Source organism: Lichenostomus cassidix, chromosome 17, assembly GCF_008360975.1.
Source record: "Lichenostomus cassidix isolate B80296 chromosome 17, HeHo_3.0, whole genome shotgun sequence".
In the NCBI taxonomy this organism is placed as follows: domain Eukaryota; kingdom Metazoa; phylum Chordata; class Aves; order Passeriformes; family Meliphagidae; genus Lichenostomus; species Lichenostomus cassidix.
This window is the reverse complement of record NC_139497.1, coordinates 4,746,143-4,771,845: the sequence shown is the minus strand read 5'-3', so window position 1 is coordinate 4,771,845 and position 25,703 is coordinate 4,746,143. Positions and strand designations below refer to the sequence as shown.

At 56.5% G+C, this 25,703-nt stretch overlaps 1 protein-coding gene across 4 annotated transcripts; it reads left to right on the top strand.

The window, feature by feature from the left end:
• Window positions 1-519: 519 nt before the first annotated feature.
• On the top strand, window positions 520-25,368 carry ASS1 (argininosuccinate synthase 1). Of its 4 annotated transcripts, none has more exons than XM_085077010.1 (15): window positions 520-619; window positions 3,013-3,124; window positions 3,583-3,651; window positions 3,874-4,062; window positions 5,947-6,003; window positions 6,445-6,519; window positions 9,322-9,392; window positions 9,784-9,814; window positions 13,375-13,465; window positions 15,286-15,370; window positions 15,863-15,927; window positions 19,622-19,753; window positions 22,968-23,124; window positions 24,505-24,570; window positions 25,061-25,368. In XM_085077010.1, exons 2-15 carry the CDS (start codon window positions 3,017-3,019, stop codon window positions 25,113-25,115), a joined length of 1,251 nt encoding a protein of 416 aa, XP_084933136.1. In that variant the 5' UTR covers window positions 520-619; window positions 3,013-3,016; the 3' UTR covers window positions 25,116-25,368. The 4 variants fall into 4 exon arrangements, with proteins under 4 accessions (XP_084933136.1, XP_084933138.1, XP_084933139.1 ...); XM_085077012.1 differs by having other exon boundaries at window positions 597-615; XM_085077013.1 differs by lacking the exon at window positions 520-619 and adding an exon at window positions 2,256-2,399.
• The last annotated feature ends 335 nt before the right edge of the window (window positions 25,369-25,703 follow it).

Sequence of the window (25,703 nt, the reverse complement as noted above, 5' to 3'; positions counted from 1 at the left end):
TTGCCAAAACAGTTTCCTGTCCTGGCTGATGGTGTGGGGTGGGGCGTGCTGGCCCCAGGGAATCTGAGCCCACAGTCCCCAGGGCTCGGCCATAGAGGCTGGTGGTGGCCGTGCACCTTCTGTGGTCAGATCCTGTCACTGGAGCTGGCTCTTGCTGCACCTGTGTGAGATTCCTCGTGAAAGTTCAAATAAATCCAACTTCCTTGCTGGTCCAGGGAGGAAAGTCAGGTGCTGCAGAGCACCATCTCTCCTCTGCCCCCATTTTCCCACTCCTCGGGGGTAGGTGACTCCGTGAAGTCCTCCAGAGGGGGTGACACCCCTGGGTGCTCTGAGGAGGGCAGGAGTGGGGGGACAGCGATGGCAGCACCCAGAGCAGCCATGCAGGGGCTGGGGTTGGGCTCTGGCTCCATCCCGGTCCCGGGAGCTGCTGCTCCCCCCGTTCTGCCGGACACCCCGCGGGCAGGAGCAGCGCAGGGCCTCTGGAGGGGACGGTGCCCAAGGGGGGACTGTCCCGCGGCGGCTCCGCCTGCCTGCGCCCGCTTATAAAGGAGGAGGAGGAGGGGGAGGATGCTCCAGGCACCGGACCAGAGCACCGAGGGCAGCCGGACAGCGGGAGTGCGTGAGTGTGGGCATGGCCTGGGGGGAGAGGGGAAAGGGGCGCCTTTGCCTTGGGGGATGTCCCCTTACCCTGTCTGTCCCATTTCCACCCACCCACGGGTCTCCCTCACCCCTGGGTGCTGGAGCAGGGCTGTGGGGTGCCAATCCCTTCCCAGCACTGTGCAGGCTGCAGTCCAAGCCCCTCCTAGCTCGCTTTGGGATGGGGGGGTTTCCAAGTGAGTCCCATTTCCTTGAGGGTCCCCTTGGCCACCCTCAGGGAGGGGAACTGAGACCTCAGCCGGCACCACCTAGTGCCCTCCCCACTCTTCCTGGGGATTTTGGGGGACAGGATGGGACCTCCACGAGGTGGAGGAGTGATGCTGAGGCAACTCTGAGCGCCACTGAACACATCCCGATATGCATCTGCTGCACGACCCCCTGGAAAGGCTGTTTCTGTCCCTCATGCCTGCCTTTGCCCCTGAATTTGCCCCTCCTGCCCGTCCCTGCCTCTGCTGCCTGCCCCCAGGCTGTTCTTCCAGCCTGGCTGGCGAAGATAGCTCCTCTCTTAACCAAAGTTTCAGGCTTTTTATTCTGCTCCCTCTTTATATGTCTTGGTTTTAAAACCAAAAGCGCGGTGCTCCTTTGGAGTAGGGCAGCCACAGTCCTGCCAGTAAAATCCCTGCCCAGACTCACACGGAAATTGTTACGGAATAATAATAAGGGCTGAGAAAGTCCCGCCGCCTTCCCCTTGCCTGAACTTTGTTTGCTCTGATTTATTGCCACCGAGCGTTGAAACTTCGGGGCTCTCCCTTCCTGGGCAGGCGAGGTTGGCACGAGCCTTGTTCCCAGAACTGGGAATGCTGGTGGCTCCACCTCCTCTCTAGGATGCAGGATGCATCTCCAGGGCAAAGTGCCCCCAGGCCCCTGGAGCATTGCGACACTGGGACGTGTCTGAGCAGGAAAAAGCTGGAGATATTTCCCTATCTCGCTGCCAGGCCACTTGCAGAGCCAGTGCGCCCGGTCTCGGAGGTGCTTACTCAGGCTGGCAACCGCGACAGCGATGCTGGTGGCCACGGCGGGGGTGAATGTGGGAGTAAAGGAGGGAAGTTCTTTCAAAAGGAGCCGCAAGCACGGCGTCATGGTTGGGCTGGGCCCTTTTGGGAACTGCTACTCTTTCCTGTAAATGCCCCGGTGAGGAAGGGACGGCTGAGCCTCGCTGGGCAGGGAACCAGCTTGGCACGGGCACTGCGCCCCACGAGCAGGGAAACACTGCTTGCACAAGCCTGGGCACCGGGAGCTGCCCGACGGGCACGGGCAGGCTCGGGGAGCCGGAGGGAGGTTTTGGGGCTGCCAGACCCCTTTGTTCCTCGGCAAGAGCCTGGCAGCAGCAGGGCAGAGCTGCCCCTGGCTGGCTCCGAGCCGTGCTGGCTCCACACTGCGCTGGCAGGACAGGATGCTGGGCACACCCCGGCAGAACCACATCCCACGGGGAGAGGTGCAGGGTGGGCCAGCCCGGAGCAGCCCAGCACGGCGCCTTCCCGGCCTGCAGGAGCAGGATTGTGCTGACTTGGCAGCAGCAGTTGCTCAGGACAGGGCTTGGCCAGCTCCGCCGTCCGCCTCCCCCGGCCAAGGGTCAGCTGGCAGTGCCTCTGCATGAGGCCCTGGGATTCACAGCCTGGCCCAGGACTGCAGGGACAGCCCAGAGCCCCTTCCCGCCTGGGACCCCCAACCCTTCCCCGAGCTCCAGCATCCTTCACCATCTCCTGCTGCTGGCTGAAGTCCTTGATCTCCTTGGCTGGAGGGTGAGGGCTGCTGAATCCCTGCATAGGTGTTCTTGTGCTGGCAGAAAAAATGTGCAACGTAATTAGAACAAATGCCCCGTAAGCATTAATTAGACTTGGGGCTGGGCCGGGCTCTGGGGGATGCTACCAAGCCCCCCAGCCCTGCAGCCATCACACACCGGGCAGTGCCGATGGGCACGGGGGGCTGAGCTGGTGGCAGCTCTCTGCAGACAGCAGGGACGTGCTGGGTCGTGCCAGAGCAAGGCACTGAGCTGTGCCTCCACCACGGCCGGGCGCCTGCGCCTGAGCCTCAGCTCCCCAGCACTGCAGGGCGCTTGCAGAGCGTGGGGCAGGCTGTGCTGGAGCTGCCAGCACGGAGAGAAGGTAAGAGCAAACCAGCCTTCCTGGCTGCCCTGCCCTCCTCTATCGCCCAGCCACAGGTTGGTGCCCAGACAGGATGTCTTCCCTCTGAGAGCTGCAGCCTAGACGTGGTCACAGTGCTGTGGCTTTTCCTCCTGCTCCCTGCAGCTGGGGAGGGCTCTTGGTTCAACTGATCCTTCCTGATGCCATGGCTGATGGCTGCAGTGTGGGCAGTGAGGTGGCATCATAAACCCCTTTCTCTTTGCTTTGGCAGCACCATGGCTCAGTCCAAGGGCACAGTGGTCCTCGCCTACAGTGGGGGGCTCGACACCTCCTGCATCCTGGTGTGGCTGAAGGAGCAGGGCTACGACGTTGTCGCCTACCTGGTGAGCTGTGCACTGAGCCCTGGGACAGGAACCCTGTCCCCAGGGGCTGGGGATGGAGGGGGTGCTGGGCCATGGGTCTGGGGTGGCTTGGGTGAGCAGTGGGGGTCCCTGTGTGTGTATGGCTGTGGTGGTGACCCTGCTGTCCCTGGTTAACCATGGCCCAGCCCACTGCTGCTCTGCTGAGCTGCCAGCCCTGTGTGGCACAGCCTGTCCCTGCCGGCTAATGACCCTCTGCTAATGAAGGCAGGCAATCAGGACAGAGCCAAGGGGCTTGGCAGAGGGGGAATGGCCCTGAGATATCCATCTTAGGCTGGAACTCCCCTCCTCCCCACCCTGGCCTCAAGCCCAGCCAGCATGGGGTCTGTCATGCCTTGCATGATGCCCTGTGCCAGACTGGGCTTGCACTGCATTTTGTGGTCTCCTTTCATATTCAGTCTTGGTGTTTTCCTGCTTTCCAGGCCAACATTGGGCAGAAAGAAGACTTTGAGGCAGCACGAAAGAAAGCACAGACGCTGGGGGCCAAGAAGGTAACAGTGTCCCACCCCTGCTCCCCACCATGAGTCTCACACACAGTGTGAGGAGAGAGGACAGTGCCCATGAGAAATCCCTTCTCCAGAGGTTTTTCCCCAAACCCTTTCAGCAGCATTTAGGCAAAGGGAGGTGAAGAGATCTTTCTCTGCGCTGTTCCCAAAGGCGTGGCTTCCCCCCTTGGCCACCCTCCCATCAGGAATGTCCCTCCATGCCGGCAGGTGTACATCGAGGACATCAGCAGGGAGTTCGTGGAGGAGTTCATCTGGCCAGCAGTTCAGGCCAACGCGCTCTACGAGGATCGATACCTGCTGGGCACAGCCCTGGCACGGCCCTGCATCGCCCGCAAGCTCGTGGAGATTGCCCAGAGAGAGGGAGCCCAGTATGTGGCCCACGGGGCCACGGGCAAGGTGAGGGGGACACGGGCACTGGCCAGGGATGGCTCAAGGGGCTTGGATGGGGGATCTGGTCAGTCTGCTGGCCAAGCTGTGGGTGCCAGGAGGAGTTCACAGGGTGTTTTGTGGTAAACTCAAACTCAACTGTGCAAAACTCAACCGTGTTTCAACATTTCTTTCTCACTTCTGGGATTTCTGCGCCCAATTTCAGTTCCCTGTCACTGTTGGGAAGGCTGGAGTCACTGCTGAACACTCTTTTTTTGGCAGCAGTTTCAAAATGCTGGGGCTTCCCGGGCCAGGAGCTGGCTGGGACTGAGCCAGCACAGCCTGGGCTGGTTATAGGGGCATCCTGGAATCGGTGATTGTCCCAGATCCTGTCCCTATTCCTGTCCCAGTTCTGGCTCTCCCGCTACCTGTCCCCATTCCTGTCCCTATCACGGCTGTCCCAGTCCCTATCCCGGCTGTCCCAGTCCCTATCCCGGCTGTCCCAGTCCCTATCCTGGCTGTCCCGGTCCCTGTCCCCATGCCCGCTGTCGCCGCCGGCCGCAGGGAGGACACTTTGCCGCTAGAGGCAGCCAGAGACCGTGGAAAGGGGATGCTCGGGGCCAGCCCCTGTCGGGAGAGGGTGAATCCCCGCGGGGAGCGTGGTGGGGGTGTGGGACCTGCGAGACGTGACCGTGGGTCACCCCTGATACCTCCAGCCCGGGGCGGGGACACCTGGGGCAGGTGAGGGCTCAGTGGGTGAACCTGGCGTGTGTCACCTCCTCCTGTTCCCACAGCCCGTGCCGAGGGGTGAGGAGAGGTGACCCCCGGGAGGCATTGAGGTGGGTTTGGGGGTCCCCGGCTATGGTGGAGACACTGCTAGAAGGGGGATGTTAAATGCAGCCACCAGACTGCCGAGGGACATGCCAGCAGCCAGGAGATGTGGCAGGGGGGCAGCCAGGGGGACTCCATGACTGGAATAACTCTGTCCTGCTGCAGTGGGGTCCCTGCACCCCTTTCTGTCCACCTCATCCATCCCCAGGTGGATGAAAGCCCCCTTGAAATCCCCTCTTGGGAGCCCCTGCCCCTGGAGTAACACACCCCCAATGCCATGGTGTCCCCTGTGCTCCCAGGTGCCACCAGCCGTCCCTGCTGGCAGGGCCACCTCAGTGGCTGCACTCCCTAAGCCATTAAGCCGCGGGCACAGGCAGGGACTGGCTGCGGGTAACTCGACCCGGCTGCAGAGTCCTAAAAGGGACCATCTGGGGTGTCCCCTCTGCCCGAGCAGATGGAGGTGTTTTGGGCCTGTAAGGGAAATGAGTGCTCTGCTGGATGTACTTGCCTGCATGTAATAGTCCCTTGGGAATTCCAGCCCGGGTGTAAATGTATCCTCCAGGCCCATGGGAGGGAGGTGGGGGTCCTCAGGCCCCTTGGTGTGGTGGAAAATAGGCTTTGGTGAGTGCTATTCCCTTGGAAGTGCTTGTAATTCCCAGCCTTGCTCCTGCTCCTTGCCCCTTCCCAGCTACCTGGGCTCATTAGTGGGATCTAATCAGCAAGGCACAATTAAGGTAAAGGGAGGTTCATATTTAATTATGAGCTGCTGCATCCCTCTGCTCACTGTGGTCTTTCTCCCATATTGCCCTCTTCCTTCCTGTGTCCCTCGATGCCTTTGGAGGAAAAATACCCAAATGTGGTTTGAATACCCAGCTGTCAGCAGCTGCAGGAAATGTGGTTTGGGGTTCAAAAAACCTACCAGGAATGATCCCATGGGACAGAGGATCCTTGCCCACTGTGCCCCAGGTTTCCAAAGTCACCAGGGGAGCTGTGACTGGAGCCAAGCAGCTCTCAGAGGCTGCACATGGCTGTTGTCCCACCCCAGGGTGGGGTGACCCTCAGCATCTCCCATTCATGTTTCAGGGCAACGACCAGGTTCGGTTTGAGCTCTCGTGCTACGCCCTATGCCCCAAGATCAAGGTAAGGGAAGCTAAACCATCCCCTGCCTCCCCACTGCCAGGCTCCTGGCCTCTCCCCAGCTGCTGGGAATTCTGTTTTAACACCCATGCAAATGGCCCTGCCTCACTTTAACAAGCCACCAGCTGCACACAGTGACGTTTTGGCATTTCAGGGGGCTGTAATGATCCTTAATTGACCTATTTTTACCCCAAACATCACGAGGCCACAGAGGAAACAGTACCAAGGCAGCTGCTGGATAATCGATGCTGCCTGTTTCCCCCTTGCATCCAGCGCCTGGTTAGGGTCAGGGGTTTAGTTTACTCCCACCTTGTGCTGGGAGATTAAATTTCAGCCGGGGGACTGGCACCCTGTGGGTCCTGGCTCCCTTGGTCCCCAGGGGCAAAGGGGACCCAGGGGCTACAAGAGGGCTTGGGGGCTTCTCATCTCCTTCTCTGCCACCAGGTTGTTGCGCCCTGGAGGCTGCCGGAGTTTTACCAGCGCTTCCCTGGGCGCCCCGAGCTGATGGATTATGCCAAGGTAGGAGCTGGTGTGGGGCAGCCATGGCATGCTTGGGGTGGCCACAAGGTGACCAGGGTGGCAAAAAATGCTCAGGGCAGCTATGGGTTGCTCAGGGTGACCACAAGTTGCTCACTGGGACTTGGTGGGTGACAGCAGCACGCCCTGCACAACATCCCTCCAGCACCACTTTGGAGTTTCCTGGTCAGGGTTTTTCCCTCCCTTTCCTCTAATTTTTTTTTTCCTCCTTCCTTTCTAAAAGCCCCATAATTACCTAGCTATTAACAGTAACCTGCTTTCCAAGGAAACGGGTCCCAGCTCTCTGACTTGCTTAACAGACAAAGCAAATACATTCACCTTTGTTGTCCCTTCCTTTTTGAAGTACAAGTTACAATAAAACATATTAGAAGTTTTGCATCAGGTTTTTATGTGCCCACCAGGGTACCTTTCTTTCTTAGCGACTTCATGGAAATGCTTGACAACTCGGCTCAATCAATCAAAAGGGAAAAGGCAGCTCTGTGCATAAACCAGAAAATTGCTTCAGTTTTTAAATAGCTGCCATTGGAGCTGCCTGGGTAATGTGTGGGAAGGAGAGGTGTGGAGCTGGAGGGATGTGGTGTGGGGTGAGGAGCCCTCTGAGCCCATTAGGGCTGCCGGGAGAGAGCAGTGTGTTGAGGATTGTGTTTGCCATCTGCCGTTGTATTATGAAGGGGAGAGTTTACGAGAGCTTTCCATATGTTGCCAAACAAATTGTCAAATAGGGGAGTTATTAAGAGCGCTGCGGTTTTTATTATATGGAAAATGGAACATGTGTTTTGGGTTTGGGGGTTTTGTTTGGTTGTGGGGATTGTTTTGTTTGTTTGGAAAGGGGGAAAAGGGAAATGAAGTGGGCTGGGGCCCTGTTCCAAGAGGAAAGGTTGTGGGGTGAGGGTTTTAGTACTTCTTGGTCTCTGATTATCTTCAGTGTTACAAAAAAAGGTGGCTTTCCTTGTTTTTCATGTTTAGGGCAGGGAGATGTGAGGCCAGGTCCTTTGAGCACCTGGATGTGCTCATCTTGGTGCTGGGGGAATTATGACAGGATGATGTTTGAGGCACTGTTGGTGCCAGGGAAAATGAGGATCCCTTTCACCCTGGCACAGCTCTTGCCATGGATTTGCTGCCCAGGGCTGAAGCCAGCCTTGCTCTGGCAGCAAATCCATGCTAGTGGCTGCTTCATCCTCTTAATGAGAACAGCCAAGCTCTCCTGGGTGCTGCTCCAGGATTAGCCATCACCACAGGCAGAGCCTGGTGGGGCAGAACCTGAGAACAAGATCCTTCATTGGTCCTGGCAGCTCTGGCTCCAGCCAAGGCTGCCTGGGCTCAGCAAATGTTGGGTCTGGACTTGGAGGGTCCTCTGTGAAATGGGGTGAGGATGGCTTGGGGAGCACTGGCTTCCCCAGCTGCCAGGAGGAAGCAGATGCAGGAGAGGGCTGGCTGAGGACACAAGTCAGCTCGAGATCATTGGGTATTCAGGTCTGAAAGATGGATTTGTACAGCCTAGGTGAGATGGGTGTGCCAGTGGTGGAGGTGCAGATTGGATATTACTCTGGAATTATGGTGGAGGACCAGCAAATCAGAGCCTGAGGCCATGTGCCCCCAGGAGCAGGGCTGAGTCAGTCCCTCTGCAGCATGAGGAGATCTCAGAACCCTTTTCCCATCTCAGGTGATGTTTTGAGGACTGTGCTGTAGCAACCACAGGCATTCCCTTCCACTCTTCCTGGCAAACAAGGAATGTCCATTCAGCCCCTGCTCCTCTGCTCCGAGCTGAGCCCTTGACTGATGTCCCTGCTGTGGTGGCACTGAAATGTCCAGCAATGCACTGGCTGTGCAAACACACCAAGGCACAGTGGGAGCCACTGTCTCCGTCCCTGTCTTGCCATGGCCATCCCACAGCTGGCACATCGTGGCTCGGTGTCCCAGCAGGGTGGGCGATGTCCCCCAGGCTCTGGTTGTCAGCCTGCTGCCATCACCTCTCCCACTAATTCCCCCACGTATTCACCTCATCTTCACAGGCAATTTCCCCCATTGAAATGTCAGTGGATAAATGAGCACGCTGGTGACCTTGTTAGGGAGCTGGGCTCGGCGCTGCACGTTGTGCTGGGGAGGCAGCCCGTGTGGGGCCACACATCCCTGGGCATGGTGTGCTCAGGGTGCCCAGGCTCAGAGGGACATTGCCACCTGCTCAGGGTGAATCTGCTTCACCACGTGTTTGCACAACACTGTGAGGATCCATTACTGTCCCCTCATGGCAGAGCAATTAGTCATCTTCAGGCTCCAGAGCATCCTGGGGATTTGGGGATTCATATCCCTGAGTCGCCTCCCCTTGCTGAGAAGCCTGGCTGGGGGAATCATAAAATTGTGGAACATCTGGAGCTGGAAGGGACCCATGGGATCATTGAGTCGAACTCCTGGCCCTGCAAAGAACACCCCAACAATCCCACCATGTGCCTGAGAACTTTGCACCATCCTGGACCAGGAAAATCTGGTGCTGGTGTCCCCATCTCTGGGGTTCATGGGGTGCTCTGGGGCCCCTTCTCAGGGCAGGGCTAGGATGGCCATTCTCCCCCAGCCACAGCATGTCCCTGATGTCCCTATAGAGGTGGCCCTTGTGGTGGGAGCTGATGTTGCTTGGGGTCAGGGACACCTTGCTCTGTGCTGCCTTGCATGGGTTGTGGTCATGGGGTGTGACTTTGTGTTTTTGGGGCTGATCCTGCTGGGAACCAGCATCAGTGAGGGCTGGGCTTCCCTACAGGCTGCCTTACCCGCAGTCTTTTCTCCTGGCAGAAACATGGGATCCCAGTGCCTGTGACGCCTCAGACACCCTGGAGCATGGATGAGAACCTCATGCACATCAGGTGAGGAGCTGGGCAGGTGGGGAGCTCCTATGGGGTGAGGACCTGGGGTCTGGGCCCCCAATCCCCTCCATCCTATGTGTCCAGAACAGCCCTTTGCACATCCATTGCCCCGGGCTGCCCCACCACATGCTGACCGTGGGTGACTCCAAATCCTCCATCCTCCCTTTCTGTCTAGTTGTCCACATCCCATATGTCAGCAGCCATCTCCTGGGCTCTCCCAAGCCTGTCTCTCCTTGAAGGGCTGCTGCTAAAATGCCCTGAAAATCCATAACATGAACTTACATCCATCCTCATGGGATGGGCTGGGAGTGGGGATCTCATCCCGCTGGGTTTTGGGGTTGCAAGTTACAGGTGCTGCAGTGACTTCTCTCTCCTTCCCTGCCTGCTGCAGCTACGAAGCCGGGATCCTGGAGAACCCCAAGGTAATCCATCACGGCCACCCTGCCAGCACGGCAGCCGCGGGGCCGGGGGCGTCTCGTGTGTTTGCAGCCTAATTGGAAATTTCACGGGGGGCAGTCCGTGTGCGGGGGAGGCTCCGCCGCCGCCCCGAGCCCCCCGCCTGCCCCGGCACGTTAATTGCCGCCAGCCTGAATAGGGGAAGGGACCTTTTCAGGGTGACACCGGCTGGGACAATGTCGCGGGGCGGCAATAAAGGAGCAATTAGACAGACGAGGTGCTGGTGGGAGAGTAGGAGGTGGTGACAGAGGTTCGGGTTGTCCCCCTGCAGTTCGAGTCCCCTGCCCGTGCCTGCAGCTCGCCTAGCCCTCCGTGCCTTCCCAGCCAGCTATCCCTGGGGGTGTGGGGTAAAACCTGCCCTTGGATGGGTGGTGTTGGAGACCCTGAGGGCATCCATGGGGCCACCAGCTCTGGCTACCTCCAGGGACTTGCGGCCGGGGTGACAGCGGCACATCTCCGGCCTCTCCGAGATGCGCTCGCGGTCCTGCCGGCCCTGCCCGCGCTGTTCATGCTCCAGCGGGTCACGGCGCCCGGCCGCTATTTAAACTATCCATCAGCTCTAATTAGACAGCCCGGGGAGAGGAGGGGAAGGCAGGCAGGCGGAGAGGGAGCGGAGCGGCCGGAGCTCGGCGCCCGCAGTTCGCTCCCGCAGCGGGGCTGACGCGTGCCTGCGGCGGGCCAGAGGAGGAGGAAGGTGGGCAGGATGTCCCGCTGCTCCCCTGGTGCCCTCCGGAGGGGTGTGTGTGGGGCAGGCTTTGCCAAGTCGGGCTCCCGTGGGGTCTGCTCCTCCTGCAGGAGCGCGGTTGGCAGCGGGATGGGTGTCCGTGTGTCCGGCTGGAGGTGGCACGGCACTGCCCCGCGCCCAGACTGACCCAGCGCCTCTCTTCTCGGGCAGCACCCCCGGCCTCTGCCAAGCCGCTCCCTTCCCAAAGCCAGCTTGGGAAATGGGGCTGACCAGTGCCCTGACCCCATCCCCGAGCATCCTCTGCTCGGCCGCCTCACCCTATGACAGCGCTGGGAGGTGGCTTCCCGGAGCGCGGTGTCACTGCTGTCACTGCTGTCCCCTTCCCCGGCCCGGGAAGCCGTGCTGGGCACAAGGTGGCCGTGGCAGGATGCGGGGTGCCAGGCACGGCGGGCTCCCCTCCCCAAACCCCCGGGACCTGCCAAACGCAGGGATTTGAAAGCAGATGGTTGAGCTATTTTCTGCCTCTGTGAGGCCCGATTGAAGGGCAATGAGGCAGCTAATGTGGAGAAAGATAGAAATTTACTTGCTTTAACTTCATATGGCACTCTGAAAGAGTTCATTCAGTCCCGGGCACAACAATATCAGCCGGATGAATAAACCATTTGCGGCATCGATAGCTCTGCATCATGGTTTACTTCATGGACCATTTGCTTCCAATTTCTTCTCTTCTTGCCCCGTTTTTCTTGCTTCTTTCTTCCCCCTCCCTCTCTCTCTTTCCACACACTCTTCCTTTTTTTTTTTTTCCTTTTTTTCCCCCCTTTTTTTTTCCTCTCTCCCCTTTAAAGATGACATTGCAGGACTAGCCCCCCTGCGGGGAGGGATAAATAGAAGGCATTGATACACTGCAACAAACTATTTGTCATTTGAACTGTGCTTTTAGGAGGGAGAATAAAAAGAGGACAGACTCGCACCGTAATGATGGAATGCAAGCCAAATGTCACTTTTATTTCTATTTAGTTATTTTATTTAATAGGGGCTTTCATAGTTGGCTCGGAAAATTGGAAACTACCTGACTTTGACTTCCAATGTTTAGTAAAGAGTTTTTAATACTTTCCGGTATTTTTTCTCCCACCCCCCTCCATCTTTTCCTTTTGAACTCAAAGTTTTTCATCATCTCTCACAGGTTCATCTAGTTAATAAGTGTGATCAGGGCTAGGAAAGGCCAGACGATGTAAAATTGAAATCCACAGCCCGTGTAATCTGTGCATGGGGGCACAGGGGAGATGTGCCTGCCTGCCAGTGCTTCTCCCTTAAAACGAGGAAGAGGGGCAAAAATGACATTAAATGGGAACTGAGGGGGATTTTGCTGCAGCGTGTGCCTCGGCAGCTATGTCTGTATTCCCGTGATTTGGCTGTGGTTGGTGTTGGGATGTGCTTTGGGTTTGGGGTGAGGCAATGGGGGTCTTTCAGTGGGGTGGGACAGCAGCTGGCTGGAGTTCCCTCAGGTGCTGGCAGTGATCCAGCAAATAGAAATACATTTGGACAGAAATAAATGGAAGTTTTCACAAAAATTCTTGCTCTTGGGAAACATTTTAGATGAAAACTTCTTCTGTAGAGAAATTAATTTTCCCTTTAAAAAGCTTAAATTTTTTTCAGAGCAATCACTTTTGGTTGGATTATTATGGGGCTTTTTTTCCTAACTTGCTTTATACCTTATCATTTTTTCCTTGCTAGAAAGCAAGAGAAGGGAGGAAAAGGGACATTTAAAGGTCCCTTCCATTCCAAACTCTTCTATAATTTGATGAAGCGAGCAGAAGAGCCGTGGTTTAAAAAGGAAAAGAGGAACAGGGAGAGCATGGGCCAGGCACTGGGCAGGTGCAGGTAGGGTGCAGCTCAGTCCAGCTGGGTTTAGCGGGGAAATACCAGTTTGTCATCCTTTAAAATGCTGCCTGCCTCTCCATGGGGAGTTCTCTGTGCCTCCATTCCCCCTCCACCTCCAGGAGCTGTGCCTGGGTGGGGAGTCCCTCTGGAGACAGGAGTTTGCAAACACCAAGCTGAAAGTATTTTGGGGTCAGCCTGTGCACTCACATCATGGGTGAGTGCCGAGGAGGCCACGTGAAATTGCAAAGCATTTGCTCTCCGGGACGGAAAGCTTTTTTATATCATATTTTACCCCCCCTCCTCTTCTGGCACGCACTTCAATTGCAGCAATTCACCATCAGCACCCCATCCTCCGCTGGCCTGGCTCTGATGGAGATAAGATGCCTCTTCCCTATAAATCTCAGGGGGGAAAAAAAAATATACATAAAGGTTGATGTGCTCTGAAATGGGTTTTTGCTTTGTCGCTCTATTTTCCCCCGTGTGTATTAACCCCGGGGACACCATGAAAGAGCCGGTGTGCCGGGAGCACCTGCTGGGGTCAGGCCTCCTCATTAGTTTTTTCGGTCAGCGCCGAATAAGCCCGGCCGCGGTGTGGGGACGCTCGGGCTCCTGCCCGCCCCGCCGCTCGCCGCAGCGTCCTGCTTTTCCCTGCCTGACTTGCTTCTCCGCAGCCATCCCGCCTCCAGCTGTGGGGGCGTTGGAGGAAAAGATGAGAGCAAGTTGAGGGGAAAAATTGGCTGATTCTGCCAACCCCTTTGTTCCCGGGGCCCCTGGTAAGCGGCGGTGCTGTGCCGTGCTGGTCCTGCCTTTTGGGATGGGGGATGCGCTTTGGGATGGGGGATGTGTTTTGGGATGGGGGATGTGTTTTGGGATGGGGGATGAGCTCCGGGGTTGGGGCTGCCAGCAGTGTTGGCCGTGGCAATGCCACCGACTGTCCCTCTTCTCTCCCTGTCCCTGCAGAACCAGGCTCCCCCCGGGCTCTACACGAAGACCTGTGATCCTGCCAAGTCTCCTGACACCCCGGATGTGCTGGAGATCAAGTTTGAGCGGGGTAAGAGCCTCCTTGCTGCCACACCCAGCGCCTGGGCCCCCAGGACAAGCCCCACTTCCCAGCCAGGACCCTGGCAGGTTCCCTGGCAGCCGGGAGCATCCCCAGGGTGGGGACAGATGGGTGTGCCTGACTGGTGACATCGGGGCTGAGGATGGGGCTTGCAGGATGAGGTGTGCAGAGGGTCTGGGTGGATCTCAGGAGATTTTTGGGACCCCCCTAAGAATGGAGAAGGGTCTGAGCGCTGTCAGCAGCCATCGAGGTGTGGTGGGCACAGGGTCCCTCTCCTGCAGGTGGCCCTCAGGTGGCTCTGGGGACATGTAGGTGATGCTGGCCGGTGTAAGAGGTTGGGAGATACCCCAGCAGGACTTGTCTGGTGATGCCGGCATGAAGGAGACAGAGATGCTCCATTCCATCCCTGGGGACACACGGCAGGGCCTAGCCCTGGAGTCGTCACCAAAGAGGGGACACTGGGCAGCATCTCCACCTGTGCCAGCCATCGCCATCCCAGTGCCACCATCCATCCTGGCAGCAGGGGCGAGTCCAGCGCAGGCTGGGAGGACACCCCGCTGGCAGGGGACACCCCTTCCCTGCCGCCAGCCTCCCTGCTCCATTATAACGATCCCCCTGCGAGGAGCAGCCCCCTCCCGGCAGCCCATTCAGCCCCTAGTTAATTTATTTGAAGTTTTAATCTAATTATTAACTATTTCAAAGGCTAAGCAGCTTTCAGCAACAACAGCCCCGACAACGTCGGCTCTTCTCCGAGCGGACCCAGGCCAATATCCCGCTGGAGGACGAGGAGAGAAAGAGCCGGGGCGAGGGGAGGGCGCGGGCTGGGGGGGCCCGAGCCGAGAAGCAGCTTAAGGTTCATTATTGCCGCGAGTTTACATTTAATAGCAATTTACAACTGAGTTTATAAACCCCTGGAAAAGAGGGGGTTTAAGGGGGGGAGCGGTGGGGGGGAGCTGACAGCCCCCGTCACTAGCCAGGGCTCTTGCGGGCGCCTATGTAATAAAGACTAGAAAGGGAGGCATTGAGGCTGATTGGCAACTGATAGTGCGTTAAATGGTAATGAGGAGGGCAGATGGAGGGGGGATTAGCCTCCAACTCCGCACCGCTTTTCTTTGTGGGCCCAGCAGCCCCCTTGTCAGCTTCCTAATACATTTATTGCTCATTTCACACCGCTAAAGAAAAATGCCTCTTTCTATTCAGCATCCCCCCCCCTCCACCACCACCCCGCTCCGCTTTGCTCCTGCCCGGCGCCCTTAAAAAAAAAAAAAAAAAATTAAGGGGGGGAGAAAAAGAAAAGGTGCAATAATTAATTCATGGCGGGGAGCACCCTGCCGCGGGGTGCGTGTGCGTGCGTGTGCGAGCAGCCCGGGTGTGGGGGTCCCCCAGACACCCCCCGTGCCGCCGAGGGAAGGAGGGGGGCCACACATTTGTCACTCTGTCCCCCCGCCCCAGCAAGGGCTGGTGGGACAGAAGGTGCTGCGCCGTAAGACAATTGCGGAGCGTGAAATTCAATTAGTTAAGGGCCTGGTTGCAATTTCACAGGCCCTAAAAAAAAAAAAAAAAGAGAGGGAGAAGAGAGAGGAAAAGGGGGGGTGTGACGTTTTTATGGCCTTTTTTATTTATTTATTTCGCTCGTCTCCCGAGGTGGGTCTCCCTCCCCTCGCCTCCCCCTCGCACCAGCTTGGATATGCCTTTTTAAGAAGTTATTTAGAGTTCATATCTGTCACATCTATTTAACGCCCGCGGGATGATGTTCCGGGGGGATCCTGACACCGGCTGATCCTGCCCGTCCTCCCTCCCCGCCTCTGCAGGTGTCCCAGTGAAGGTCACCAACACCAGGGATGGAGCCACTCGTTCCTCGGCCCTGGAGCTCTTTGTGTACCTGAACGACATCGCGTGAGTGCCACCCTGGCAGGCTGGCAGAGGGGACGAGGGCAGCATCCCCCGGGTACCCAGGGTGGGGTGGCAGCAGGATGCTCACAGCAGACACGTCCTGATGAGCCCAGGGATGGTGCTCAGTGTCCCAGCTGGCATCCAGTTGGACCATAAATGCCAGCGAGCAGAGCTGGGCACCAAGGCCAGGAGCACAAGGGGGGTGAATACCTCAGGGTTTCACTCGCTGTGCATGAGGAGGGTTTAAAAAGTCCTCTGCAGCCTCTCTGTGTGTTGCCCATGTGTCCCAGCTGCCCTGCCCACTGCAGGGGCTGAGCCCTGGGCACCCCTGCCTGCAGGGCACCCTTCACTCCTGGACCCCCTGCTCCATCATCTTCCCTCACCTTGCCTTACCGAGAGATTATTCCCCCTTGTCCACCCCTCTGACCCACCTGTCACTGTCACCTGTGTCCCACCGAGGGACTGGGGCTGCTGCAACCTCCCTTCTCCCCGCAGGGGCAAACACGGGGTGGGGCGCATCGACATCGTGGAGAATCGCTTCGTCGGGATGAAGTCCAGAGGTGAGCTCGCCCTGCCCTAAAAAGAGAAAAAAATGGGGAAACCGTGGTGGGATATGGTAGTGCTCAGTAATTGGGTTTGGCCTTGTGAGGGGAGATGCCCGTGGAATGTCCTGGATGGTGCCACACTCTCTAATACCAGTACCCATCACAGTAGGCTGATACTAGTCACTGAGGGGTTTTTTTAAAAAATGCTAATTCTTTGATTTATCTACACATTTTTGAGGCCGTGACTCTTAATATTGATCTTCCATTGGGATAAATTTCATTGGAAACCTCTGGAGACAGCAAGCTGCCCTGTGCAAAACTAAGTAAGGACATGGCTCAGCATCATTTCCCAAGTCCTTGCTCCAAATCTTTTGTTTTAAATCTTGTTAATACCTAATTAGATGCTCCCTTTCTTTAAACTTGCCCTCTATGCAGGGTAACAGAAAATATTTTAGTAAGACTAAGCCTGCAGTCTTCCTCCCTGTGGCAGGGCATTGGCATCTGCTGCAAAAGGCAAGAAACAAAACCCCAAATCACTTGATCTGAGCTTGAATAATCAAATTAAAACCAAAAGAAGGAAAGAAAAACCCGACCTGTGCACGCCAGCCTGTGCATTTGCATGCAGGATGCTGAGTAATTTGTCAAAATCTATTTTATTTTGTTTAAGAGCCACTGACACGCTCTAGTGACCCTTCCAGCATTTAATAATTTCTCTAAACCCCATTTAACTGTCATGTCTATCTGCTGTGTGACATCCCTGCCGTGTTTGTGTGCTGTAGACACGGGAGGACTGCGGGTTCTGGGGACAGCAGGGTGTGCACTGCAGGGATGAGACCTTGGGGTAGTCTCCCCCTTACTTTGAGCAGGATCCTGTCCCAGTTGGCTTCTTGGGACTAAGAGAAATCTCCCAGGAATCTGCTCTGAGAGATGGAGAGCTGGGATGGGTGCAGGCCAGAACAGGAGGGTGCTGTGGGTACTTGTCCCCCTCTGGGCTTTTGGGGTGCAGGACAGCTGAGGGTGATCCCACCACTGCCTGGAGCGTTTTGGACCCCAAATGGGCTTAGGATCAATGGTGCAGAAGATGGGATCTGGGCTTGGTGAAGACAATCCCTTAAATCCCAGCTCTGTGTGGTGGCCCTGGGGATTTGGGGTTCTGCAGGGCAAACTGAGGCACAGGAAGCAGCATGGCCATGTCACAGAGGTGGTAGCAAAGGTGCCTCCTCTCCCTCATCCCCCAGTCCCAGGGAGTCAGAGAAGAGAAAAATTCATTTGCATTGATTTTTACTAAGCTCCTAATTGAACTTCGTTAAGGCCTAATGGGCGAGGGGCGCGCAGAACGCACCCGCAGCAGCCTTTTAAGCCCTATTAACTCGTTTTTGCCGTATTTGTTTTAGTGGGAGGAGGGTGGCTAATTACGGGGTGCCAGGCAGTGGTGCTGCAGCCGCTCGGGGGGCACAGCTCGGCCGGGGCTGCAGCAGGAGCACAGCCCTGCCTCTCCCTCCCTTCCACATCCTCATTATCAAATTATCTTTTTAACTCCGAAGGGGGGCTAATTAAGGGAAGTAAATGAAATCAGTGGGGAGGAAGAGGGAAGGAGGGGTCTGCCGCTGCCAAAAGCCGAGCGTTGCCGTCGGCTGGGGTTTTTCCTCTCCTTGGCTTTCTCCTCCTTTTCCTCTTTCCTCCTCTCGGTGAGCTGAGCTGATGGAGGAGGAAAGCTGAAAACCCTTTCCCTGTAAGGAGCACATCCCAGGCCAAACTCAGCCTCCAAGCTCAGCCTCAGAGAGCTGGACCAGGGGTAGAAATTTGGGCAGCATTTTCCCATGGGCACAGCATCGCCCTGCCCTTCCCACTCGGGAAGGCACCACATCCCTTCCTGTCCCACGGATGACGTCGGGAGTGACAGCCAGCACTCAGCACGGCAAAATTGCTCGGATGGAGGTGAAGTGACAGCCGAGGTTACAAATTAGAAAATTTTAAGTAGCGGCAGCTGTCTCCTCGGCTGCCCCCCTCCCTGTCCCCCTCGCTCCGGTCCCCCCTTCCCCAGCAGTAATTATGGGGTGATTGAAGCATCGTCGGGCTGCAGTGCTGACACCTCTGTCTTTTTCCTGTAAACACGGGGCGATGAAAATAGACACTTGGAGATGCTGCGAGTGTCACTTTGAAGGTGTCTCTTGTCTCCTCGGCAGCGGCGAGGCTGGAGAGTGGCTGTCAGCTGCCCTCCCCTCTGCCCCTCTGACATGCTCTGGTCCTGTCCTCTGCCCCCCACAGATGGGCAGGAGGTGGGGGTCAAGGCGTGTCCCCAAATCTTCAGCCCAAAGTGGCTTTAACACCTCCGAAGGGGAAGGAGAGGGAATGTTAGCTGTGTCAGCATGGGCTCATCTCCACGGTCAGGGCTGGAGGGGACATAGAGCAGCTCTCTGCCCCTGTGCCACCACCATGCCCGTGGGAACAGCTGAGGTCTGGTGTTAACTCTGCTGTCTGTTCCCACAGCCCTGAGGGAATTGGTGTTTGGTGAACACCTGAGCTGCCCCAGGGGCTGGGCTGTAACATGACTGGCATGGCAGGAGAGGAGGGGTTGGCTCTCCTTTGGGACAGTAGGATCTTGTTCTGTGCCTGTAGGATGCTGAAATCATGGACACTGCTTGGGATGAGGCTTGATGGGAGAGGCTTGGGCTGCTGTGCTTGTGGCTCCTGTTGTGTCCGTGGGACTGTGCCCACACGGGGACAGGACATGCCTGTGCCACTCTCCAGGGCACTGAGAGAGCAGAGACTGGTGGAGTTCTGAACCCTGTGGGCTCCCCTCTCTCGGGACAGAGGCTCTCGGGGCTGGGGCTGGTTGGGAACACATCCCCTTCAGTGGGGACAGTTTCCCTCTGCCATTCCCATGACTCTGCCACAGCAGATGCCCATCGTTGGGAAGGGACCATCCCCGTAGGCCCGCAGGGGACAGGGACATGCTGATGGAGCAGCCCTGGCCATGGACAAGCTACAGCCTTTTCCATCATGTATTCACTGCCAGACCAGCTCAGCCTTTCCCCATGACATTTCCACCTGCATCCAACCCGGATGGCAGCGCTGCTCAGCCATACTCAGCGTTTAAACACCAAATAACCACATTATGCACAAAACAAGCCCTGAACGGCTGCAACAAAGGAGCAGCTTGCCGAAATAATTAAGCATCCTCCATCCCCAGGCCTTATGCAATGGAGCGGGGGGAGCAGGAAGGGATTTGGGGGGGCCTGCCAACCCCGAAGGAGGTTGCCCTCCCAGCCCCCAGGTAGCCTCATTGCTTCCCAGCGGCTGCACGGGGCGCTTTCTGAGCAGCCGAGGGGAGAGCAGGGTATTTCAGACCCCGCGCTCCCCGCGCCTCTGCCCCGCTCGTTCCGTTAATTACAGGTTTTCAGCCGCAGACCGTTGGGCACGGATGGGTGGGGGGGATCGGTTCCCAAACCCTGTCATTTAGCCTCGTCAGAGTGCCTCTTCAAAGAGGGGAATCTAGAAATTTTCTCCGCAAGGTGCGGAGTGGACTGTCTCGGCCCCAGCGTGAATATAATGACAGATGCATTTTACAGCGAGCTGAGACTGAATGCGCTCGACCACGGCTCCTTCTGTCAGCCAAGTCATTATTTTTTGTCATTTGCTGACAGTTTTGGTCTCATTCGTTTCTCTCTCTTTTTCTGCTTTTCCCCCTGCCTGGAAAAATGGCTAGGTATCTATGAGACCCCAGCAGGAACGATCCTATACCAGGCGCATTTAGATATCGAGGCCTTCACCATGGACCGGGAAGTGCGGAAAATCAAGCAGGGGCTCTCCTTGAAATTCTCAGAGTTGGTGTACAATGGTATGTACAGCCCAGTCCTGCCGCTGCAGCATCCTCACAGCCTTCCCCCTCATCCTCCCTCCTTGCTGCTGGAGGTTGCAGGTCCCACTGGTTGCAGGATTCGGGTGTGGGTTTTGAGGTTACTCCTGGGGAGAAGGATGGGTTTGGGTTGAGCAAAACCCCACACTGTGCCTGTTTTCCTGCCGAGGGAGCTCTGTGCCTGCCTTTGGGAGGCAATGCCATCTTCCATGAAGGCTTGCTCATGGCATCTCCTCAGTGCCACCACTTCATCCCAACAAGCACATTCGGATGTAACTCACCATCCTTTTGTCCCCTCTTGTGTCACCTTTCCCCAGCTCTCCCCTCCAAACCCTTCCACCTCTGACTGCCTTCACCCCAGTCACACTGGGATATGAGGCACCCCAAATCCTGGCACAGCCCTGCCGCAGGGTTTGGAGCTGGAGAGCTGTCCCTGTGCCCTGGCAGTGTGACACGGGGGACTCTGGAGGTGCCAGGGCTGTGGGATGAAGGGTCCCGGCTGTGCTATGCGGTGCACAGCCCACACAGGGGCACTGCGGGTTGGGACTCCCAGTCTGGGACAGGACAGCACTGCCTAGAGACGGCTGGGAGCCGAAAGGATGAAGGGACACTGGCTCACCCCGGCAGAGGGACAGCAGGGAAGCGCCGTGTCCTCACTCCTGTGGAGCAGCCACGGCCCCAGATCGTGGGTTGAGTTCGAGGGGTCTCAGCTCAGCGTTCCCCCTGTGCCGCAGGGAACAGGTCAGGGATGGTACCCTGGGTAGAGAATCTGCAGTGCCCTGGGGGCTGCTCCGGGGATCCACCCTAACCCAGCCTCTGGTGCTAAACTGAAGGAATTAGGATTAACCCGAAATGCCCTGAGTAGGCTCAAAACCCCACTGCCCACAGCTGGGTGCTCAGTTCAGAGCTGGCATCCCTGCAGACCTCACAGCAGGGAGATTGCTGCCCCATTTGTCGTTTACAGGTCCTGGTTTCTCAGCCTCCCAGCTCCTCCTCCCAGCACTTTTCAGGTGTTTCTAACCACAAGGGCTGGGATGATTCCTATGAGGTCTTCCATGGGAAGATACCCTGGAAATAATCTGGCTCTGGGAGCTCAGGCTTTGGGCAGCAGCAGATCCAGCAGGCTGGGTCAGGCTGTTTTCTCCCCTGCAGTTCCTGCTGCCTGTGCTTGTCACCTTCTCCTCCAAGGACATTCCCTCTTGCATCTTCCTCAGCAACTGGCATTTAATGCCTGAGCCCTTTTGCTGCTTAAATCATATTTTAGGGCCCTGACAGGGGCTGCAGGAACCTTTGATACCTTCCTCTTGGATCACAGCCCCTGCCCTCATCCACTCTGGTGCCACTCTTGCCTTTGGCCATTTTTATTAGGCTTTGACCTGGGCTGCCTTTATTTTGACTATTTTTTCCCCCTTAGTTCAGGCATAAACCTATTTGTTCGCTTAATTCTAACCACTGGCTTGTTGTGCAGCCACCAAGTTAAAGAGCCACTCAGGGCATCGTGGTTTCACTTCTCCCTCCCCACCTTTGCCAGGCAAAAGCTGCTCTTTCCCTGGCCCCACGTGTTGAATCCCCAGGGATTTCCAGGCTGGTTCTTCCCTGCTAGACAGTCTTGAATGCAAGGAACAACCCCAACAGGGTGCAATAAGCACCCCTAGGTCCCCCCGTGCCGGAGGCCAGGCTTTCAAGCTCACCTTCCTTTAACACCTCATTATTGCAGCTAGTCCCGTTTTGAGGAGAATTAGTGTTTATCTTCCCCCTGTTCCTATTGATCCCATTGTGGAGGGGTGGCTTTGAAGCCAGTTCCCGTCCTTTCCAGGTGCGGAAATGCCATTGTCCCCCTGCCTGCGCCGTGATTAGGGCAGGATGGTGGGAAGGATCATTAAGGGGGATCGCTTCCAGTGTCTGCAGTGGGGGGTCAGGAGGGGGGCTGGTTCCTCCCACCTGGAGCTGTCAGAGTCAGGATTTAAGCAGCTGGTTATTATTTTAATGTGTCTGGGGTTTATTTTTACGGGGATTTTTGCATCAATCCTGATATTTGCAGAGTTGTACCTGGAGGGTGGTTACAAAAAGAAAAAAGGAGTGTATTTGCCTGGAGCCGGGGTTCCTGCTGGCATGGCAGTGCTGATTTCAGGGAAAGAGTCCCTGAAATCCCTGGGAAGGGGTCCCCAAGCCCCCTGGCCACACTTTGGAGCAGCTGAGGGGGGTCCGTTCAGGGCGGTGGGTTTGGTGGTGAAGGGCTGCAGGGCTGGGGTGCCACACAGACCCCGGGGACAAGGCTGCAGGATACCGCCCTGCTCCGGGGCTGGCGAGGCCAAAGAACAAAAGAAATTGTTTGTTTCTTTAATGGCTTCGGCCCCAGAGCACAGCTGGGAAGGGAAAGGTGAGAGGGCACCGGTGCGAGATGGGAGAGATAAAACCTGGGGATGACCGGAGGGCGGTGAATGAGCTCTTTCTTTCTCCACCTCTATCTCCTTCTACATCTCCCAGGCTTTATTCCAGGTCTCCGAGGGCTCCCCGGCTAATTACCCTGCTAAGGGACAGGAGGGGATGTGGGGGTGGCAGGCAGGACCGAGGCTCCTCCAGGCACCTGCAACGCCAACAGCTGCTCCCCCAGGATGTGTTTTGGGGGGCTGTGGGGTAGTCACATCCCCCTGGGCTTCAGCTCGGGGGATTTGGGCTGCCAGGGGATGCTGTGCCCACTGGAGCCAGGGCAGGACTGGGAGGTGCTTGCCATGGTCAGGGTTAGATGGAGATTTCCAGGGATGTCAGCATCGCCCCCCTGCTTCCCACCAGCCCCTCGTGCTGGGATCACCGTGGGGACAAGCCAGACTTCCCCACAAGTGGCAGCAGGGACAAGCTGAGCCTCGCTGGCCTTGTTGGGCCTGGGAAGGTGGGGAGCCAAGAGCCCCAAAGCACAGCCCCGGTGTCAGCCTGGGCTGTGTGATCTGGGTGATCTGGGATCCCTCTGGAAAAAGAATGGGACTTGCTGGGGTGACTGCCCCATCACTGAGTGGGTTTCCCTTGCCAGTGGGGCTGCATCCCACTGAGCAGCTCCCTCAGCTGGGGTTGGCCCTTTGGGACAAATCCCGATTCTGCCCATCACAGCAGAGAATGGCTGATCCCCTTCTTGGAGGGCTGGGAGTTGATCCCCCCCAGTTCTGTGTTGATCCCCACTGACCCCATCTCCTGCCCGCAGGCTTCTGGCACAGCCCCGAGTGCGAATTCCTCCGGGAGTGCATCGGGCGCTCGCAGGAGGCAGTGGAGGGCACCGTCCGCCTCTCCGTCTTCAAGGGCCAGGTCTACATCCTGGGCAGGGAGTCCCCACGGTCACTCTACAACGAGGAGCTGGTGAGGTGAGTGGGCTTTGGGGCCAGGATGGGCAGGAGTGGTGACAGCGAGCATCCCATCCCATCCCATCCCATCCCATCCCATCCCATCCCATCCCATCCCATCCCATCCCATCCCCAGTGACACAGATGACACCATCCTCCCAGACCAACACCCGGCTGGAGCACGAGCCATGTCAAGTCAATATTGGGTTTTTTCCTCTCTAGCTTTTCCCTTTTTCTTCCTGTTGTTTTCTCGCTTGCTCGCTCCCCCCTCAGCCCTCCCTCAACCCCTTTCAATCTCTCTAAACACTTTATAAGCCATAAATACACCCAAATGAGTTTAGATCAGTCGGAGTAAATGTCAAATTATCTTCTCTCTTTCTCCTCTCTGGCTTTTTCTCCCCCCTTCCCTCCCCCTCAAAATCAACAGCTCCTAATAATCCGTCCCAACCCTTCATTATGCTTCGCACTCTCACTTGGAGAGATTAAATGAATAAAGTATTAAAAAAAAAAAAAAAAAAGAGGGAAGAAAAAAAAGGAGGATGGAGGGGGGTGGGATGAAGGAAAAAGAGAGAGGGAGAGAAAAGCAGGGGCACTTATTCTCCCTGCGTCTCCAACCATTTTCCTTTTCTTTTTGATTTCTACATCGCTGGTTTGAAAGCCTTTGAGTGACGGCGTCACAGGAACCCAAGAGAAAGCTGTGAGAGGCAGAGCTGTGTGGAAATGCCTCTGCACAGTAGGTAGAAAGTAACGTAATTATAGAGCAGGTCAGAACCACTCGAATGAGCAAAAATAAAAGCACAGAGGTTTTTCTGTAGCCCGTCAGGGGAGGTAAAATCGTTGTAAATTCTTTTTTTTTTTTTTTTTTCTTCTTTATTTCCCTTCACTTCCTCCTTTAGGGTTTGTGGTTTCTGGGAAATGAGCCATGTGTTTTGGGGATGCAGGAAACTGTCGGAGTTGGGATTCAGTGGGTGGCTGCTGCCTTGGGAAAGGGGATGAGCTCAGGGTCGCACTGCTGCTGCAGCCACAAATCCCACCACTGCCAGGGATGTCCTGTTTCATCCTCCTGCCCAGGATCTGATGTCTTTTCTAGAGTGATGTCCCTGCCTGCCATGAGACAGCCATACCTGTAGGATTGCTCTGGCATGGGGTGAACATCCCAGTGCAGTCCCAGAGCATGGGGAGCACATGAGGGACCACGGAGGGAAATTTGGGGCTGTGTCTCTAGCAGGGCCTGTGAAGCCTGGGCTGCTCCGGGGGCTGGCAGGGACCCTGAGCTGAGCCCCCCGAGCAGCAGGGGATGAGGGAGCAGCCAGCTCTGGGGTCACCCACATCTCCCTTCCCAAAAAGCAGCCCCTTTCCCCCGGGAATCCCATGGCAGTGAGGTTGCCTTTCTCTCCACAGCATGAACGTGCAAGGAGACTACGAGCCTGCCGACGCCACTGGCTTCATCAACATCAACTCACTCAGGTCGGTGGGGCTCAGCAGGACCCTCTCCAGCGGGGGGAGAAATCCCCCAGCACCCCAGGGCTCTTCCCCTTCCTCACCCAGGCTCTGGGAGTGCATCAAGCCCCCTTTGCAAGCTCCCCCTGAGCAGTGGGGTGCCACCAGCCCTGCTTAATTGCAGCCTTCCCCAGCCCAGCCAGCCTCGTTATTTTACTTATTTCTCAGACCCCCCCCAACTCCGTGGCTGTAAAACACGCTGCATTTACATAATGGGCTCTTAATTTTTCCGTTGCCTGTTAAATGCTTTGTTCTCCCCGATCCTCCATGTCCCCCCACTCCTCTAAGATAAATTAATTACATTATCTCGTGGGAAAAAAAAAATAATTAAACTGTACAGGCCTTAACAAACGCCTGCTCTTCACGCCCCCTCATTCTGCTTAAATTAATTGAAAGGAAATGTGTGTTATTACTGTTAATTTACAATTAATTTTTTTTTTTAAATCCCGGTTTCCAGGCTGAAGGAATATCATCGTCTCCAGAGCAAGGTCACCGTAAAGCAGGATGAATAGCAATCAATCGCACGCGAGCCTCCCGCTCCCCTTTCTAATTTCTCGAAGAAGTAGCACTAATTGTGGTGGCAATTTGTAATTGTAACTCGTCTCCCTGGAGCGGAGTGGCGGCGGAGGTGACGGCTTTGTTATGGGGCTGCAAGTGAAATGCAATCAGGGAAAATTAAAAAAAAAAAAAAGGTTTGTCCATCGGAGGAGAGAGAAGTGGGGAAAGAAATAAACCCCCAGCCACGCGCGGGGTCCGGCATTGAGAGCAGGGCTTTATTCCTGCCTCGTTTGTTTGCTCCGCTGGCCCAGCGCTTCCCCCAGCCCGGCTTTGTGGGGTTGGTAATGGATTAAGTGGCTGCGAAGGACGTGGGGGGAGTTGGTGGTACCTTGTGGGGAAGGTGGGGAGCGAGGGATGTCTGCGCCGGGCTGGAGGAGCGAGCCGGGTGGTTAAGGGTTAACGGGGTTTGGTCCTGTCCGCTGGGTTTTGGTCCTGTCCGCTGGGTTTTGGTGAGTTGTAAAGAGCAGGCTTGGGAAAGGCAAAAATGTGGGAAATGTCTTCTGAAGGTGGTGAGGAAAGGAAAGGAAAGGGGAAGGAAAGGG

Coding starts and splice junctions, on each gene's coding strand:
- ASS1 (XM_085077010.1), top strand. CDS start 3,017: ATGGCTCAGTCCAAGGGCACAGTGGTCCTCGCCTACAGTGGGGGGCTC. Junction 15,371..15,862: donor GTGTACCTGAACGACATCGC/GTGAGTGCCACC, acceptor TTCTCCCCGCAG/GGGCAAACACGGGGTGGGGC. Junction 24,571..25,060: donor ATCAACATCAACTCACTCAG/GTCGGTGGGGCT, acceptor CCCGGTTTCCAG/GCTGAAGGAATATCATCGTC.